Genomic DNA, 20,096 nt, shown 5'->3' on the forward strand with positions numbered 1-20,096 from the left:
AAAGTCCTCTTGCAACATTAGAAAGGAACCTCTAGTGATGCTGTTGAGTTCATTTTTTTTGTCGACATCTACTGCTGGGCATGCAGCGTATCCTTAAAAGTAGTTTGTTTACCTGGCAGGGGAGATACCATGATGATGAAGGTGCTTTTTCCTAGGGCGAGGCTTATCCATTGCATAATTTGTGGTAATGGGAGACTGTGTTCATACTCTTCCCTGTTAAATAAAGAAATAAAGTTAAAAAAGGAATAGTTTGTTTCCCCAGGGAGACTCCCTCGAAGAAAGCTTAATTTTTGTTTTGCAAGTGATCATCAATTGGATGATTAGGGATGCGGGCATATGTCCACTTCTCCTTTCAGCTCTAGGACCCCATCGGATGCAGACCTGTGCAAGCCCAGTGCCTGCTGCCTCAGTTTCTCTAAGTTCATATGTGCATCAGTCCTGTTGATTTAAAGGATCTTGTTTCTTTGGTGTCCTATATCCTCTCTGGCTTATACAGCCTTGGTGCCTCCTCTTCTGCCCACAAGGTTCCTTGAGCTCTGAGGGAAGGGATTTGATGAAGACATCCTGTTTAGGACTGAGTGTTCCCAAGTTTCTTCTCTGCATAATGTCTGGCTATGGGTCTCTTATGCTTGTTCCCATCTGCTGCAGGAGACAGCATCTCTGATGATGACAGCTATTGTCATTAAAGTGCTGATTTATGAGTATAGCAGAATATCACTAGGAATAATTTTATTGCTTTTTTTTTTTTTTTTGAACAATAGTAGTTGATTTTACCCTAGATCCTTGCACTATCTAGTTTCAAGTTCTTGGTTACCCAAGCAGTGTCAAGTATGGGTTCCATCTTATTTGGAATGGTCCTTAAGTCAAGTCAGATATTGATTGATTACTCCCCACAAGTATTGTGCCACCATTATACAAACATATCTTTCAGGCAGGACACCATTGTAGGCAAAGGGTTTATGACTGGGTTGGTGTTTGTTTTTCCTTTGGTAGTGTGCAGAGAACCTTCCTGTACCAAAGACACTAACACATAGGGATGAAGGCTCTTTGTAGGCACAAACTACAATGGCTATGTTCAAGGAGTTGTGTAGGTGTTGTCTTCAGCAATGGGGCCTTACTGTTAGTTTGTGGAGCAGCCTATAGTCTTAGCAACAGCCTGGGTTGTTTGGTGATTCTCATGGGACCTCTTTGGTCAACAACATCAATTAGATGTAACCCAGCTCTGGTACTGGAAACTTCATTTGATAATGAGATATCCAGTTAGGGCTCTGTCTCCCTTATTATTTGGCGATTTCATTTAAATCTTCATGTATGTATTTTGTTTTACAAAGCTTCTACTATATTAGGTTTCCACACTATACATCTAATGACCCTTAGTTTTTAGCTGTCTCTCCACATATTCCTTCCCTGTCCCTCTCTTCACTCCCTTCCCCACTTGATCTCCCCATTCCAGTCCCCACACCCAATCCATCCATAACTATTTGGTTATTTATATTAGCCATTCTGATGGATGTAAGATGAAATCTCAAAGTAGTTTTGATTTGCATATCCCTTATGATTAAGGATGTTGAACATTTCTTTAAGTGTTTCTCGGCTATTTGCATTTCTTCTTTTGAGAATTCTCTATTTGGATTTTGTACCCCATTTTAAAATTGGGTTGTTTTATTGATATCTAAGTTTTGGGTTCTTTATATATTTTGGATATTAGCTTTTTGTCAGATGTGGAGTTGGTAAAGATTTTTTCTCACTGTGGCTGCCACTTTGTCCAAGTGATGGTGTCCATTGCCATATACAAGCTATTCAAATACATGAAGTCCTATTTTTTAATTTATCATTCTTAGTGTTTGTGCTATTGTTGTTCTGTTCATAAACTCATTTCCTGTGCCAGTGAGTTCAAAGCTATTCCCCATTTTGTCTTCTATAAGGTTTAGTGTATCTGGTTTTATGTTGAGGTCTTTGATCCATTTGAAGTTGAGTTTTGTGCAGGGTATATGTATGAATCTATTTGGATTTTTCTGTACGCAGCCATCCAGTTTGATCAGCACTATTGATTGAAAATGCTGTCTTTTTTTTCTCCCTCAGTGTGTATTTTGTCTCCTTTATCAAAAATTGGGTGTCCATAGGTATGTGGGTTTATATCTATCTATCCAGATCCTCATTTTGATTCCACTGATCAACATGTCTGTTTTGGGGTCAATACCATGTTGTTCTTATTTACTGTAGCTCTATAGTAAATCTCCTGTAGTTCCTTTATTATTACTATCTTCCTTTTTTTTTTTTTTTTTTTTTTTTTTTTTTTGTATATTTCTATATGGTGCTGAAAATTGTTCTTTCAAGATGTATGAATAATTGTGCTGGAATTTTGATAGTGATTGCATTGAATCTGTAGAGTGTCTTTGGTAGGATGGCCATTTTTATTATATTAATTCTACTGATCCATGAACATTGGGGATCTTTCCATCTTATGATATCTTCTTCAATTTCTCTCTTCAATATCTTGAAGTTTTTAATCACACAGGCCTTTTACTTGCTTGGTTAGAGTTACCCCAAGATATTCTATATTATTTGTGGCTATTGGAAAGATGTTCTTTCCCTGATTTCTTTCTCAGTCTATTTGTCATTTGTCTATAGAAAGTCTACTGTATTTTGTGAATTAATTTGGTAACTAGCTACTTTACTGAAAGTGATTATTAGTTGTAGGAGTATCCCAGTAGAATTTTTAGGGTCACTTATGTATACTATTATATCATCTGCAAATAAAGATACTTTGACTTCTTCCTTTCCAACTTGTAGTCCCTTGATTTCCTTCAGTTGCCTTATTGCTTTAGCTAAGACTTCAAGTACTATATTGAATAGATATGGAGAGAGTGGATATCCTTATCTTGTTCCTGAGAGGTATTAAGTTAGTGGTGTTTGTTGATTCCTATTATTTTATTGTTGTGAGGTGTGTGTGTGTGTGTGTGAATGCATGCACGCGTGTGTGTGAGCATGTGTTTCCCCTCTTTTGATTTGCTGGTTTAGGATTATCTATTCCTTGTGTTTTTTTGAGTGTGGTTAAACTCTTTATGTTGGAATTTTCCTTCTAGTTCCTTTTGTATGACTGGATTTGTAGATAGATATTGCTTACATTTGATTTTATGTCTTATTTTCTCCATCTATTGTGATGTTTTCCTGGGTATAGTAGTCTGAGTTGGCATCTGTAGTCTTTTAAAGTCTATAGAACATCTGTCCAGGTACTTCTGGCTTTTAGAGTTTCCACTGAAAAATCAAGTGCTATTCTAATAAGTGTACCGTTATATGTTATTACTTGGTCTTGTTTCCTTGCAGCTTTTTACACCCTTTCTTTATTCTATATGTTTAATGTTTTGATTATTATGTGGCAAGGGGAATTTATTTTCTGGTCCTATCTATTTGGTCTTCTGTATGCTTCTTGTATCTTGATAGGCATTTCCTTCTTTAGGTTAGGAAAATTTTCTTCTGTAATTTTGCTGAAAATATTTTCTGTGTCATTGACCCAGGTTTCTTTTCCTTTCTCTATTCCTATTATTCTTAGATGGTTTCCTGAATGTTTTGTGCCAGGGGTTTTTTAGATTTAACATTTTCTTTGACTGGGGTATCCATTTCTTCTATCATGTCTTCAATGCCTGAGATTCTTTCTTCCATTTCTTGTATTCTGTTGGTGAGGTGTGGCAGGCTATTTTTGGGGGGGGGGCACCAACCAGCTCCTAAATCATGACATGGAGACTTATTATTAATTATGAATGTTAAGCCTTATCTTTTGCTTGTCCCGGTAGCTCTTATAACTTATTTTAACTTGATTCTCTTCATCTATATTTTGCCTTAGGACTTTTTACCTTTCTTTCATTCTGTATATCCTTCTCCATATCTTGCTGGCTGGTAGCTACCTGGCTGGTCACAGGGGTCTCTCTTTCTCTTTCTCCCTTGTACTCTCTTCTAGATTTCTCCTTCTATTTATTCTCTCTGCCAGCCTCATATTCTTCTACTGTTTAGCTATTCGCTGTTCAGCTTTCTATTAGACCAATCAGGTGCTTTGAGCAGATAAGGTAAAACAGCAACACATCTTTACATAATTAAACAAATGCAGCATAAACAAATATAACAGATCTTTACACAGTTAAAGTAATAATCCCTGAGGTTCCTGTTTGAGTTTCTAAACTTTTCATTTCCAGATTTCCCTCAGTTTGGTTTTCTTTATTGATTCTATTTCTTCTTTCCAGTCTTGAACTGCTTTATTAAGTTTTTTTCCACTCTATGTGTTTTCATTAAGGGATTTATTCATTTCCTTTATAAGGACTCTATCAAATTAATAAGAGCTATTTTAATGTCATTGTCTTATGCTTCAGCTATGTTGCAATTCTTAGAGTGTACTGTGGTAGGGTTGCTGGGCTCTAGTGGCGACATATTGTTCTGTTACTGATTATTTTTATACTGGTGTCTAGACATCTGGGTCCAGGAAGATTACAATTCTAGGTGCTGAAATCTGTTCTTACCTTTGTCAAGAGGGTGTTTCTAGATATTGGGGGCTGACATTTAGGAATGGAGAATGGCTAGAAGGTAGGAGGAAAGCAGGATGTTCCACCAGGATCTGCTTAGTCCCCTGGGAATGAGGGCAGGAGCATGAAGAGGCCTCAGCAGGTAATCTTCTACTGGGCTAGGGATGAGAGATGGGGGGAGGAGCGGAGGGAGAGGCAGGCTTGGCTGGCATTTTCCCAGGGAATGCCTGCTGGAATTAGGGCTGAGATAATGGGATGAGTGGGGGTAGGGGAGTTTGCAGGGGAAGATCTGTGTAATCCACTGGAGGTGGAGGCAGAGAGGAAGAGGATGCTGAAGCAGGTGGTCTGCTCCAGAGCTGGGATGAGACTGGGGATTGGTTTGGGAGGAGAGGCAGAAGAAGTGAAGATCTGCAGTTAGCAGACCTACTTCCCTGGCTGGAGTGGGTTTCCCAGGAATCAGTGTTATTTTAAAAAATTACTCTTCAATTAAAATTTTTCTGTCCTTACTCCTACCGCTTTTTAAATAACATCTCTCCAAACAGCGAAAAGACAAACTCCGGGAGCACATGCAAAGGATGCATAACCCTGAAAGGGAGGCCAAGAAAGCTGACCGCATCAGCCGTTCCAAGACCTTCAAACCACGCATCACATCCACAGACTACGACAGCTTCACGTTCAAGTGCCGGCTGTGTATGATGGGATTCCGGAGGCGAGGCATGCTGGTCAGTGCCAGATGAGCAAGTTTCTGTCTGTCAGTGGCAATGAACCTTAACAAAGTAGATCTATCGACATATCAATTAGTGTCTAGGGGAAAAGGACAGCAAGCAGCCCCCCAATTTGAGCTTCTTTCCTCTCTGTGACAGAAACCTTTTGCTCTTCTGGACCACTTCTTGGGTGACCTTTTAGAAGAAAGTTGTCATGCCCTTTCTTTCCCCCACTTTGATGATAGGAACCCTGGAGCCTTGCACCTGTTTGGCCTATGCTCTACCATTGAACTACATCCCTGGATGTCTATTGCTTTTTATTATTAGTTTCTTTTTCTTTACTTTTATCTCTTGGTCTTGTCTCATTTTATTTCCCTCTTCTCATTAGTTGAGTATTTTTTCTGGTAGGGTATTTATCTTCTTCCCACTGCTCCCTATCAGTGCCTTCTTTGTCCCATCAGGAAACTTCCCTTCAGTGCAGGGATGTGGTCCCAGATTAGGGGAAACATCAGGACAATTCAGGACATTGTAATTGCAGAATATATTTCTACTAAAGTGCTTAGAAAGTCTCAGTAGTTAAAATTTAGAACCTTGTTAGGAGTAGTTTTCCCCTGGCCTGGTCCCACAGCCACACCAGCCCCAAATAACACCAGAGATGCTGTATTAGATATAATTTTGGTGGCCTGTTACTAGTTTCTTATCAGCTAGCTCTGTCTTAAATATTAACTCATTTCTATTAATCTAAGTATTTTCACGTGGTCTTATCTTACTGGAGAGAGACCCCGGCAACTGGTGACTACCCTGTAGGTCCTCCATCTTGAAACTCCTCCCTACTTCTTCCTCTCTCCTCCTTGTCTCCTAGTTCCGCCTGTCTTGCTTTCCTATTGGCCAACAGTGCTTAATTCACTAACCAATAAGAGAAACATATTTACAGAATGACATCTCCCATCAGAACCTTACTTTGTATCCATCCAGCAGTCTCAGTAAGGTAATTGAAAAGTGACAGCCAGGTTTGCATCAGATTAATTCTTTAAGAAATTCATGCTAGGCAGTTTTCCTTTCTCTAATGGTTCTTTTAGACAGAGGCTATTGATGGGACTCCAGTTGACCAACTAACCTTCAGTCATTTGCTAAATGATTTACTGTTGACAGTGACCACAGACACTTTGGTGTCCAGTGTGTCTCATGATGCTAGCTCTGGACAAAGGCCTTCCTGTCTTGAGCACTTGCTTTTGTTTTCCCTTTTAACACTCAATACCAGAGGCTTTGGTTAATTTCTGTTTGTAATGGCATTCTCTCTCTCTCTCTCTCTCTCTCTCTCTCTCTCTCTCTCTCTCTCTCTCTCTCTCTCTCTCTCTCTCTCTCTGTGTCTCTCTCTTTCTTCCAGGTAAATCACTTATCAAAGAGGCATCCAGACATGAAGATAGAAGAGGTGCCTGAGTTAACCCTCCCCATCATAAAACCCAACCGTGATTACTTCTGTCAGTATTGCGATAAGGTAAAAGTTTATGAAACCTTCCTCCTGGCTGGACTGCTGTGAGTGGGAACTTAGGGCACGGAGGGATGCCTTTTGGGGGTTTTCATTTAGAAAGAAGAGGCTGAAAGGCAGCCTCCTTGTAAACCAAGGACTGGGGAGGCGACTCTGGTGTTAAGAAGAAGCAGGAAGCACTTACTACTATTGCCAAAGATTCTGTTCCTAATACCTACATTGGACAGCTCAACCTCTTGTAATTCCAGGAGATCTGATGCCCTTTCCTGTCTTCCATGGGCACTGTTCAAATATGGTGCACTTACAGGCAGGCAGGCTGACATACATACATACACACACACACACACACACGCACGCACGCACACATACATGTTCACACACACTTAAAATAGTATTTTAGAGGCTGGAGAGATGGTTAAGTGGTTGAGAGCAGAGTTTAATTACCGACACCCACATCCCCACACCAGATGGTTTACAACTGCCTATAACTCCAGCTCCAGGGGATCTGATATCCTCTTCTGGACTCTGTAGGCACCTGAGTTTATACATGCACATACACAGATATACACATGTACACATAATTTTTTAGAAAAATTTTAATAAAAAATTAAAAGTAAGCCATTTTTTTCTGAGGAATTCACTGACTGTTTTCTTATTATCCCTTCTATCTGTGACATTTGCCATAGAGAATACTTATTACCAAGAGCCTAGAATATGAACTCATTTGAAGTTTTCCAGCTGTTGGCTTATAAGATAGGTGGTGGGTTGGGGTTCCTAGGATGTTGAGTGGGCAGTGAAAAGGTTTGTGGTGGGATTCTCTGCTTGTACTGTTGCAGTTACACAAGAACACAAAGGCGGCTATGTGTGGTAGTTAGTCTTTTAAACTTTTAATAAAGGGCATTTTTATAGTAATTATCCTAGATTTATGCAGAAAAGTCAAGGAAATTGCCTAGTATATCTATATTAGATTCTCTTTATTCTAAAATACAGTACTCATATCCATAGTCCTGGGATTTTTAGGACAGGGTCTTGTATAGCTCAGGCTGGCCTTGACATTGCAGTCCTTTTGCCCTTGCTTCTTGAGAGTGGGATTATAGGTATGGGCCATCATACCCAGCAACCCTTCTTAGTCTCTTTCTAAGATTTATTTCTGTCTGCATGTATGCCTGCACACCAGAAGAAGGCACCAGATCTCATTACCTACAGATGATTGTGAGCCATCATGTGATTGCTGGGGATTGAACTCATGACCTCTATAAGAGCAACCAGTGTTCTTAACCTTTGAGCCATTTCTCCAGCCCACCCTTCCTACTCTAAGACACAGTTTCACTCTACTTCACACTGGCCTTAGACTCATGGAGTAGTTCAAGATGGCATTCAACTAGAATTTTCCTGTTGCAGTCTCTCAAGAGCTGAGATTATAGGCATGTTCTGCCATATACCTTAACCTGTTGATATGTTTTATTTGGGTCTATATCAATACATTTTTTTCTTTTCCTTAGAATGAAATTTCTTATTTTGCTTTAAGTAAGAAATTGGAACTGTACATTGCATTTATGGCCAAATATTTAAACTGCAGGTTTATAAGAGTGCCAGCAAGCGCAAAGCCCATATTCTGAAGAACCATCCAGGAGCTGAACTCCCACCAAGCATTAGGAAACTTCGTCCTGCTGGCCCTGGAGAGCCCGACCCTATGCTGAGCACCCACACCCAGCTGACTGGCACCATCGCCACCCCTCCTGTCTGCTGCCCTCACTGCTCCAAGCAGTATAGCAGCAAGGTATGGCACTGTCTCTGACCAAGTATGACATCAGAACCTGTACACCAGCAGTGTTCTAGTAGATAGACTTCTCATCCAGGTATCTTGCATGGCTGCTGCTGAGTTGATGGGTTTTGGGAGACCTACATAAGTAGGGACCACAGCAAAAAATGGGAAGGGAATGCTGTAGACTCCTGCTATTTCCAAGTCTAAGCACTCAGCTGCTTTTTACTTTGGTCTGCTCAGGGCCTTATATTTTGAGTGTTCTTGCCTCACAGTTTACAGGCTCAGCCTGTGGAATCACTATTCAGGCACTGAGATGGTTCTTGAAATGGGGAGGATCACTTCTGTGGGTCAAGAGTGACTGATTGCTCAGCTATTCATGGGGATTAGGAACAAGTATGAGGTTTTTGGATGCTGCTTGATGGTATAGAATCATGTAAGTTTATTTCTCTTCTTTTTCTTCCTCCTCTCTTGTCTCCCATCCTATACCCTTGTTGGCTTTTGACAGTGTGGTTGCTTCCCAAATGTTGTTAATGTTGCTGTGATTTTTTTTTTTTTTTTTAATTGAATTTGGGAGATAGGATTTCTCTGTATTTCTCAAGTTGGCCTCAAACTCCTGGGCTCAAGTGTCTTTTCTGCCTTAACTTTCCAAGGAGGTGAGCCTTATGTGCATAAGCCATTGTGCCTGGCAAAACAAACAAGCAGATAACATTTTAAAGACATCAAATGAGATACTTGAAGAACTGTTGTGTGATTTGCATACGAGAAAGGGCTAATTATTATCATTGTCTTTTTCCTTTTTTTTTTTTTTTTTTTTTTTTTTTTTTCCCGAGACAGGGTTTCTCTGGTTTTTAGAGGCTGTCCTAGAACTAGCTCTTGTAAACCAGGCTGGTCTTGAACTCACAAAGATCCGCCTGCCTCTGCCTCCCAAGTGCTGGAATTAAAGGTGTGCGCCACCACCACCTGGCCTTTTTCCTTTGTTTTGAGACAAGTTCTTGCTATCTAGCCCAGGCTGGCCTTAAACTTATACTTTTTCTGCTTTAGCTGCAGTAATTGTTTATTTTTTTCTTCATTTTCCAGACCAAGATGGTCCAACACATTAGGAAAAAACATCCAGAGTTTGCCCAACTCCCCAACACCATCCATACACCACTGACAACAGCCGTGATCAGTGCCACTCCAGCTGTCTTAACCACAGATAGTGCCACTGGAGAGACTGTGGTGGTAAGTTGGTGACTAGGAAGAATGTTGTATTCCCTTCTGTGCTCATCCTCTCTTTAAACGCCAAAGCCATGTCAATTATCTTATTAATTGATGTACTGTATTGTATTGATGTAATTGATGCCACTTGCCCAATACTTATGGCATCATGATGATGCTTGGATCATCTTGCCAATGCTTTCCAAATCTCTCTGCCAAAGGATGAGCAGGACACTTGTAATGCTTTCCTCCACAGTGATAATGTCAGAAGCTCCAGATCAGGTCTACTGGGTCAGGGTCAGACTCTCAGGCCAGTTTGTGTTTCCAAGATGCACCCTTATGCCAAAACAGAATTATTGTAGAATTTAAGAACATTGAAATTGCTACAGTGTTGTTACTAATATGTTCTGTGATTTTCTTATTTTTTCTCTAGACAACAGATCTGCTAACTCAGGCAATGACAGAACTGTCCCAGACCTTAACAACAGATTACCGAACACCTCAGGGGGACTACCAGAGGATTCAGTATATCCCTGTGTCTCAGTCTGCATCTGGTCTGCAGCAGCCTCAGCACATACAGCTTCAAGTGGTGCAGGTGGCCCCGGTACTACATTTATTTCTCTTTACCTTTGTGAACACCATATTGCCAGTAGCCAACACAGTAGCAGGAGTCAACAAAAGCGTCGTTGGCTCTATGTGAGGTGTAGCTACATAGAAGTGCTGGGTTTGACGTGTTAGAATACCATCCCCACTGTCTTCTTCCTTCTGCCCCTCATGATGGCTCTGGACTCAGAAGAGTCAAAGGTTTCTACTGTAGTCAGAAGGTCATAGCCAGGTGCAACTCTAGTGATAGAAATAGGTGTCACTTGGTGCTTGTGGAGGTCAGAATAGGATGTTAAATCATCTGGAACTGGAGTTACAGGTTGTGAAGTATAGATGCTGGGAACTGAACCTGAGTCCTCCTGAAGAGCAACAAGTACTCTTACTCACTGAGCCATCTCTCCAGCTCCATTTGTAATAGATCTGTGACCGTATTCCTGTACTAGACAGTGACTTACTCACCCTCGCTTATTGAGGACCAAAAGAAGGGTGCCTTTAGTTATGTTGTGAGGAAGTAGACTTAAGACAAGTGAACATTGTCATTTGAGACATTAGTCTCAAAAATTTGAAACCAGTACACTTTTAAATGTTTGAAAGTTGGTAGTTAATGCTGTAACCCTGTCATCCACAATTCCTTACTTGATGTTTTGTTTCGAAACAGGGTTTCACTGATGTAGCCTTGTCTGGCCTTGAGCTCGATAGTAGACCAGGCTGGCTTCAAACTCTCAGAGATCCATCTGCCTCTGCCTCCTGAGTGCTGGGATTAAAGGCATGCACCATCACACCCAGACTTTGGGTTATTGTTTTGAAGACAGGGTCTCACTCCATAGCTCCAGCTGGCCTCAAACTCAAAACCTCCAGTTTTGCCTCCCAGGTGAACTTTCTCTCTGGAGGATCTCTTTTAACCTTAATTAGTATGTATTTGGTTTGGAAACATTCTTTTTCCCTCCAGGCCACTTCTCCACACCAGTCTCAGCAGTCCACAGTGGATGTTGGCCAGCTGCATGATCCTCAGACCTACACACAGCATGCCATCCAGGTGCAACACATCCAGGTCACAGAGCCCACTGTTGCAGCTCCATCATCATCCCAGGTATATTCCATAGATGATACAGAATTAAGGAGACATCAGGGACCATCGATTAATAGCAGTGAACTAATTATCCTTGGCCAGAACAAAACACTAGCCTTTCCAATCTACAGCAGTACATCAATTGCTTCTGTGACTTGGGACAATAATTGTGGAATAATGTTGAGCCTGTCCCTTAGAGGTAGAGAGAGGTATGGAAATTCAGTGGAGGGAGCAATTCTGGTTACCCGGGAATTGAGGACATGTTTGTCCTTTAGTTTGAAGGAAGGCTACCTGTTTGGCATGACACTGAGGGAAGGCATTATGTTCTAAATAGCATTTTGAATACAAAAAGAGATGGGGAATTATAACACATTTGTATGAAGCTGTTAATTCTGTTTAGGAGCAGGAAGTGATAATTGGAAGAGTTGGAAAGTAGTTAGCAGTTGGAGTACAGAAGGCCTTGAATGGCAAATAGTGGAATGAGGCCTGTCATGGAATGGGAAGTAGCTTCTCCAGCACATGGCTGGTGTATGCCAGTGCTTAGCTCTATACTGGTTAGATTGGTCAAGGCCACTCAATGGAAACCCTGACTTCTGGGCTGTGTTTCCATACACCTTTGTGACTGGGAAAGTTGTTTCACCTTTTTTGACTTAAGCTTAGCTAATGTAAGCAATTATATACTTGCATTCATTTGGCAATTTTATTGAAATTAATTGTTTAATATCTTTGTATATTACCCTTTGAAAACAATATAGTGTTTCAGAGTTATGATTGCTTTTAATTAATTCTACTCTTATTTAAAATATTACTTATGAGTCTTAAGTCTGCTGGGATCTGACCATTTCCTTCTTTTGCTTTCTGTTTCTCCCTAGGTAGCTGGGCAGCCACTGAGCCCTTCCACTCAGCAAGCACAGCAGGGGCTCAGCCCTTCCCATATCCAAGGCAGTTCTTCCACACAAGGGCAGGCCCTACAGCAGCAGCAGAATTCCTCTGTACAACACACATACCTCCCCAACGCTTGGAACTCCTTCCGTGGTTATTGTAAGAATAACGGGACAGTCCATGGGTGGGGAAATCTCTGGCTGTGTATCTTACTTTCATCAGCTTTGTAGTAGGTTTTTTGATTGAAGTATCAATTGCTCATTTTCAGTTCTCTATGGTATGTGCATTTGAATGAATTTCATAGCAAAACTCAGGTCAGTGTTTTGATCCAGAATGCCAGTCTCATATTTTCAGAGATGTGAAGAGGTGACTTAAGGTGTAGAATACATGGATAGGGGATGTATTGGTGGTAATATATCATCCCTTTTACCAATTTTTTTTTTAAAATATTGGGAATCAAACCCAGGTTCTCAATGAATGCCTATTTATGTTCCAAGATTTTGTATTCTCTTCCCCATGCATGCCATCAGCTGTAAAATGTGACAAGCTAGTACCTACCATTCTCCCCTCTTCCTAGTTTCCCCACTGTAATTCTGCTCTTACATTAGGAAAGCCTCAGCTGCATGTGTGTCTTATCTCAAACATGTTACTTTCAGGGACTGAAATATATTCTCTTATATATCAGCTCTTGGGGAGGGACATTCCTGTACTTATGTGGTAGACCTCATTTTTCATCCAGATATACTACTCCATACCATGTAGAGGAAGATGGCTGTCCTGGGATCTGCTCTCCCCTCACCCCCACTCTCAAATGGCTTGGCTCTGTATACATCTTGTCATCTATTCCTGAAAACATGCAATTGTCACTATAGCAAAGAGGCACATCATCCCATATGTCATGGGAAAAGATAGCCATATTGAGATTGCTCCCACAGATGCCCAGCCTTCACTTGGATTGGCTTCAGTCACAGGTCTCACTGACTATTTCGATGCAGCCACTCTTCTCATCTTTAGTTTTGTCAGTCCCTGTTCAGATGCCAGCTATGTTGTGTTCCTGGAGAAAAGTGAAGACATGCCTATTAATCCCAGGGCACTAACAGACAATGATTCCACCCAAGTATAGCTTGGTGAACCCATGAGTTTATTGGGGTTGCCTTGAGGACCATGAATGGAGGGTTACATATAGGTAACACAAGCTACTTACAGGTGGCATAGCAGCAGCTTTGTCACCCCAGAGCCATCCTCAGAATGGATGGTAACTCACAAGAGCAGGATCATCGGAGCCCTCAAACTAATTTGCAGTTAGTTCTGTGGAGAAGCCTATTCTCCAGCAATTTGGAGGTCTTATGTGTCTTGTAACTTCTAAGCTTCCAGGACCTGGTAAGTTTCTTGGACTTCCTGAGTCCAGTAGGATTCCTTGGTTCCTTCTCCTTATAGTCTTGTGAGCCCCTCTTTCTTCTTCCTGGAAGACAGCTATAACAGTTGGCAGCTTGAGTATCAGTTGGCAGCTATGAGAGATTTATCACTGCAGATGGGTAAGGATCAGGAACTCAGGTGGCAGACGCCAGCAATAGCAAGTAGGACCAACAGAGAAAGGAGAGGTGATCTTCATTTAGACAGGGTCTTGCTATGTAGCCCTGGAACTTGCTATGTAGACCAGGCTGGCCTTGAATTCAGAGGTCTGTGCCTCTGACTCCCGAGTGCTTGGATTACATCCACGTACTACCACATTTTGATCTTCTATTATTGGTTCTTGGGGGGGGGGGGCTGTCTTTGTTCTGATTACTCTTTTCTATGTCTTATGGATTTGGCTGGGAGCCAAGAGCAAGTCTGCTGTTTAGATATGTTTTCAATCTTTTCAGTGAAGTGTTGGTGATCACAGTGAACACTAATTCTAGTTTCTGTCCAGAAAAGACTTTTACTCATAGTAATGCCAGTAGAACCTGGCAGATAAACTGATATTTATACTTATTTAAGAAAGTAAAATGATATATATATACATACAGTCATCATAGCACAAATTAGCATTCTAACTTGAAAAAGAATATTCTGGAACTGAAACGATTATTAGGAAAAGATTCCAGAATTATGCACAGTGGAGAGCACAGTATATGAACCCTGTGTTCCCTCTATTTGCCTTTACCAGTTCCCAAGTCCTGCTTAGTCTTGCCATATCTTTCTCTCCAACCCTCAACTAGGTAATTTACCCATTATATCCTTTTGCTCTGAACATTTTAGTATGTATCTAAAATGGAATGACTGAGCATGGTGGTACACACCTGTAATCTGAGGAGTGGAAAGGTAGAGGAGGAAATTCAAGAACTCAAGGTCATCCTCACCTACATAGCAAGTTTGAGGACAACCTGGGCTACTTGAGACTTTGACTCTAAAAACTAGAGAGGAGGCTGGGAAAATGTCTCAGTGGGTGAGAGTACTTGCTGGGGAAATGGTTTAGTGGGTGAGAATACTTGCTATACAAGTATGAGGATCTCAGATTAATCTTAGATTAAATTCCAAGTCTCAAATAAAAGGTGGGCATGGTCGCTCCCCAGTTGGGGAATGGATGGATATAGAAAGACTCCTGGAGGACTCTATCAGTGGTCTAAGGAAAAGGGAGTTTCAAGTTTAGTAATGGACTCTGTCATAATTCAGAGGATACAGTTGAAACAGGCAGATACTTGATGTCTTCTAGTCTTTACGTGTACCTGTGTATAACACACACACACACACACATACACATACACACACCACATATGCATACTATGTACACATACCCCACCAAAAAGAAAATAAATGAAAACACACACACACACACACCCTCTTTTTTTAGTGTGTTTTGTGGTGCACAGTACCTTGCACATGCTAAATACATGCTATATTACTGAGCTACATCCCTATCAGTTGCTAGTTGAAGGCTCTATGATGGCAAATAGGACAGTCACCAATCTGATTACAGGGGAAATCCAATTCAGGTACCCTCTTCACTGTTGCTAAGAGTCTTAGCTGGGGTCATCCTTGTGGATTCCTGGGAGTTTCCCTGGTACCAGGTTTCTCTCTAACCCCTATAATGGTCCCCTCAGTCAAGGTATCTGTTTCATTGCTTTCTCTCTCTGTCCTTCCCCCAATTTGGCCATCCTGATGCCTCATAGTCCCATCTCCCATCCCTTCCCCTCTACTCACTACCCCTCACCCCAAATTTATCCAGGAGATTTCATCTGTTTCCCCTTCCCAGGGTGATCCATGAGTTCCTCTTAGGGTCCCCCTTTTTACCTAGCCTCTCTGGGGCTGTGGATTGTAGCCTGATTATCCTTTGTTTTACATCTAATATCTGCTTATGAGTACATACTGTGTCTTTCTGGGTCTGGGTCATCTCACTCAGGATGATTTTTTTTTTCTAGTTCTACCCATTTGCCTGCAAATTTCATGATGTCATTGTTTCTTTTACTGCTGAGTAATACTCCATTGTATGAATGTACTACATTTTCTTTATCCATTAGTTGGCTGAGGAGCATTTAGATTCTTTCCAGGTTCTAAGACAGGGTTTCTTTGTGTAGCCTTGGCTGTCCTGGAACTAACTCTATAGACCAGGATAGGCTCAAACTCACAGAGTTCCTCCTCCTTCTGCTTCCCAAGTGCTGGGATTAAAGGCACTGTTCCCTGCCCTGAGAAAGGTTTTTAATTTCTTGTTTGAATTGGGGTCCATTGCAGCTGACTGCATCTTTGGAATTTCTTTTCACAAGTCCTTGCTCTTCCCTTGGAGCTAGTGTGTCTGGTCACATGTCCTATAGTTTCCATACTCTGGATTTTGCATTCTCGTGTTATTGTGCACCATCCCCTGCCCCTCCTCGAGATAGGGTTTCTTTGTGTAGCCCTCTCTGGCCTGGAACTAGCTCTGTAGACCAGGCTGGCTTTGAACTCACAGAGAACTGTCTTTCTTCTGCCTCCCAAGTGCTGGGATTAAAATCATGCACCACCTCCTCCTGGCCCACCCTGTTATTTTGTCTATTTCATGTTAGACTAGCAGCAAATCTAGAGGTTTAATCAAGCTCAGATTCTTTTCCCCAGAGTACTCAGCTGGTGTGGGGGGTAGGTTGTGTCTCTCCTATGGTGTTTATTCTGTAGCTTCTTTATTTCATCAAGACTAGCAAAGTTGTAATACTCTATTGGATTCTACTGTTCCTACTCATTAATTAGGTAGAAACATTTTATAAAGAGAAAAAGAAATTATGCTGGATATGGTATCACATACCTGTAACCTCAGCCTGTCATCTTAGTTCTTGATGGCAGAGAAGCAGGAGGGTTGCCAGACCATCCAGGGCTGCATGGAAAGACACTGTTACAAACAAATAAACGAGAGCTTGCCTTTAGTTGCAGGGGCAGAGGATTTCTGTGAGTTTGAAACCTGTTATGAGTAAGGTTTTTCCCTATCCTGGACCCAGTGCAGCACCAGCCACAAATAATACACAGAGATGCTGTATTAGATACAAAGCTGTTGGCCTGTTAGTAGTGTTTCTCATTGGCTAGCTCTGTTTTAAATATTAACCCATTTCTATTAATCTAAGTACTTCCACATGGTCTTATCTTACCAGAGAGAGGGGCTAGAGTTCTTCTCTCTTGGTCCACCATCTTGAATCTCCTCCCTACTCCTTTCCGGAATCCTCCTTGTTTCCTAGTTCTGCCTATCTTGCTTTCCTATTGGCCAACAGTGCTTTAGTCACTAGCCAATAAGAGAAACCTACGTACAGAATGACATCTCCTATCATCTCTTCTTTTCTGTCTAAATAAAAAGAAGGGTTTTAACCTTAACATAGTAAAATATATAACAAAACAGGCATCAAATAAGAACCATAGTTAACACTATTTAGTCCATTAACATTTAGTAAGACTTAAAATATTCTGTCATCTATCCTATCTTTGTTAGTCTAAAGTCTTATGTTAACTTATCTTTAATCTTAACTAAGGAAAACTATAACCATAACTATCTGTCTTCAACTCCATCAAAGACCACAGAAGGATAATACATAAACTCCAGAAATGACAGACACATCTCACTGCCTGGTCAGTCACCTGAAGTTCTTATGTAATGTTCCATCTTCAGCCTATAAGCCATTGTGTGTCTGGCAGACTCCTCAGCAAAGTAGGAAACTTTAAACTGTCCATCTATATTGGCAGTTTGTCAGTCATTTTATTTGTGTCCTGCAGACTGTCTGGCAAACTCTTCCATGAAGCAGCAAACCTGTAGCAATGTCCATCTTGTATCAGCAGTCATTTTCCTGTAGGTCCTGCATGTCCAGTTTATACAGCATAAAGTAAAACAGTCCAGACAAGAGCAGTATCTTGCCCAAATGGCTAGTCTTGCCATATTGAAAGCAAATTCCATAATGAGTTTCTTCAATGTCCATCTTCCTTTCTGACAGGTGGTGTTGCCAGGAGCAGTTGTGCCTCCTTGTCAAGAAAAACCCTAAACAATTTTAAATGCCATATTCTATAGGTCTTTGAAAAGTTTGAAGAATGCCTTTCCATCTCAAATACATCTCTATATATCTAGAAAACTAACTAATATTTTAAGTTTTGACTATTACAGGTAAAACCTAACTAAAGTTTTGAGTGTTATAGGTAACTATCTAAAATCTGTACTAAATTATACATTACATTTCTAAGTGAGCTATATAAACACAATACCTAAACAAGAGGAGAAATATACTTATCACAAAATTGACCTTAAATTTGTATCAATAAATGAAAATCCATTCCAAAATGAAGTATTCATATCTGTACTATAATCCCCTTTTTACCTTTAAAAGAATTGGCTGTGATCATTAACTATTTATAACCAAGCCCACTTAAATGAAAACAAACATTTATAAACAATATTTGGGAATTTGGGCTTTGTTCTTTCCAAACTGCTTCCTGCTGGTAGGGGGCGCTGTCATGGGGAGCCTAATAAGATGCAGAAATCCTGGCTGTAGTCTGTAAGGCTGCCTTGCCCCAGCTGTTTTAAATGTTGGATCACCTGGAACGCTGTTTCAGGGGATCTTGCTTGATCAAACCATGTTAGTCTGGAAGGAATACACAGCTTTTCATTTTCTGTAGAAACAAAAATAGAAATCCTTTTCCCCAGTAACCTGTCCTTAGACTTAAATTTTGAAGTCAAAGTATTTTGAAAATATATATATTGAATTAATCCAGCAGCATTTCTTTTAACAGTTGTTATTTCCTCAGCAGTCAAATGATACAAATACAATATACCGTACAGTATCCAAATTCTCTCTGTGCTTTCCAATTTTATATGGCTTTTTTATTACTCTATTTTTTCTAGTTCTATTTTTTCATTTTTTGAGACAGGGGTTCTCTGTATAACTTTTATCTGTCCTGGAATTAACTCTGTATACCAGGTTTATTTTGAAATCACAGAGATCTGTTTGCCTGTCTCCCGAGTGCTAGAATTAAAGGCGTGTGCCACCACACCCAGCTCCTCTCTGTCTTTTTAAAACCATTTTATTCTTTTTCTCTCCCAAGCCTACGTATATTAAAACACACTGTAAACCTTTAGAGGTTTTTCTTAATCTGAATCTGTTTTTACTGTAAATCTTTATCTTTTTCTGTCCATGAGTCTTTTATCTGGTAAACAACAACATTGCTAAAATGAAAGCCACAGTTGTTTCAGCCACACTCTAACCAAGATGACGGCAGGTACCTTTAACGCCAGAACTGAGAGCTGTGCTCACTGCCTTGATCTACGTTGGCATCCAGCAGCATGTTGCCAGATTGGAGATGTGGTCACTGCCATTGCCAGCTGTTCATACACACCATTGAACTGTTAGCAGAGCTGTTTAAAAGCCTTGTGGTTTTTTGCTGCTTATACTGAGTCAGGATATCTCCCTTAAAGGAGCCGCGCAAATCTCTGCTTGTCTCTAGGAAAACAGAGTCCAACCGAGAAAAATGCTGCTACCAAGAAGCCTTGTTTGTCTCTGTTTTTTTTTTTTTTTTTGTTTCTAAAATCCTTTTTAATGTTTTTGTTAAGTTTTAAGTGTAAGTTTTCAGGTCCATGTTCAGGTTAGGAGTAGGTTTTTCCCTCACCTGGACCCAGTGAAGCACCAGCCACAAATAACACACAGAGACGCTGTATTAGATACAAAACTGTTGACTTGTTATTAGTGTTTCTCATTGGCTAGCTCTGTCTTAAATATTAACCCATTTCTATTAATCTAAGTACTTCCACATGGTCTTATCTTACCAGAGAGAGGGGCTGGTGTTCTTCTCTCTTGGTCCACCATCTTGAATCTCCTCCCTACTCCTTCCGGAATCCTCCTTGTCCCACCTATTTTGCTTTCCTATTGGCCAACAGTGCTATAATCATTAGCCAATAAGAGAAACGTATATATAGAATGATGACATCTCCCATCAGAAACCAGCCTTGTCTACATAGTTAACTGAGGTTAGCTATAAAAGCAAAGGAAAGAGAGAGAGAGAGAGAGAGGAAGAGAGAGAGAGAGAGAGAGAGAGAGAGAGAGAGAGAGAGAGAGAGAGAGAGAGAGAGAGAGAAAGGAAAAGTTTATCTTAATCATAAAATTGCTCTAAGATACAGTTTGTATAGGAAAAGCAGAATAAAATACTTTAAATGCCAGATTCACCATTTAAATTACTAGTTTTCAAAGTAGTAAGTTAGTTTCCTTGTGTTGTGTTATCCAAGATAACCTGTGTGTGTTACTTTGTACTCATGAAGTTTACACATGTAACACATGTAACACAGCATGCTTGAATCTCCTGCATGTGTTACCCTGATGGATGTCCAGGTTACCTCATCATTGTTTACTCAAACTGGCGCCTGCGTCTTTCACACATGACTCCTCTCTGTGCTGAGAAGGCACAG

The 20,096-nt window shown here is 40.7% G+C and overlaps 1 protein-coding gene across 2 annotated transcripts in view; it reads left to right on the plus strand.

Moving 5' to 3' along the window:
- Prdm10 (PR/SET domain 10) overlaps positions 1 to 20,096 on the plus strand; it is a 70,265-nt gene that overhangs the window by 41,458 nt on the left and 8,711 nt on the right. For both annotated transcript variants that reach the window (XM_051197005.1, XM_051197004.1), the window contains 7 exons: positions 5,057 to 5,236; positions 6,606 to 6,716; positions 8,287 to 8,487; positions 9,550 to 9,693; positions 10,103 to 10,273; positions 11,222 to 11,362; positions 12,214 to 12,382. In XM_051197005.1, the coding sequence (XP_051052962.1) occupies positions 5,057 to 5,236; positions 6,606 to 6,716; positions 8,287 to 8,487; positions 9,550 to 9,693; positions 10,103 to 10,273; positions 11,222 to 11,362; positions 12,214 to 12,382 (1,117 nt within the window). The remainder of the gene's footprint in view (positions 1 to 5,056; positions 5,237 to 6,605; positions 6,717 to 8,286; positions 8,488 to 9,549; positions 9,694 to 10,102; positions 10,274 to 11,221; positions 11,363 to 12,213; positions 12,383 to 20,096) is intronic.

The sequence above is a fragment of the Phodopus roborovskii genome, unplaced genomic scaffold (genome assembly GCF_943737965.1).
Source record: "Phodopus roborovskii unplaced genomic scaffold, PHOROB, whole genome shotgun sequence".
NCBI classification, from domain to species: Eukaryota; Metazoa; Chordata; class Mammalia; order Rodentia; family Cricetidae; genus Phodopus; species Phodopus roborovskii.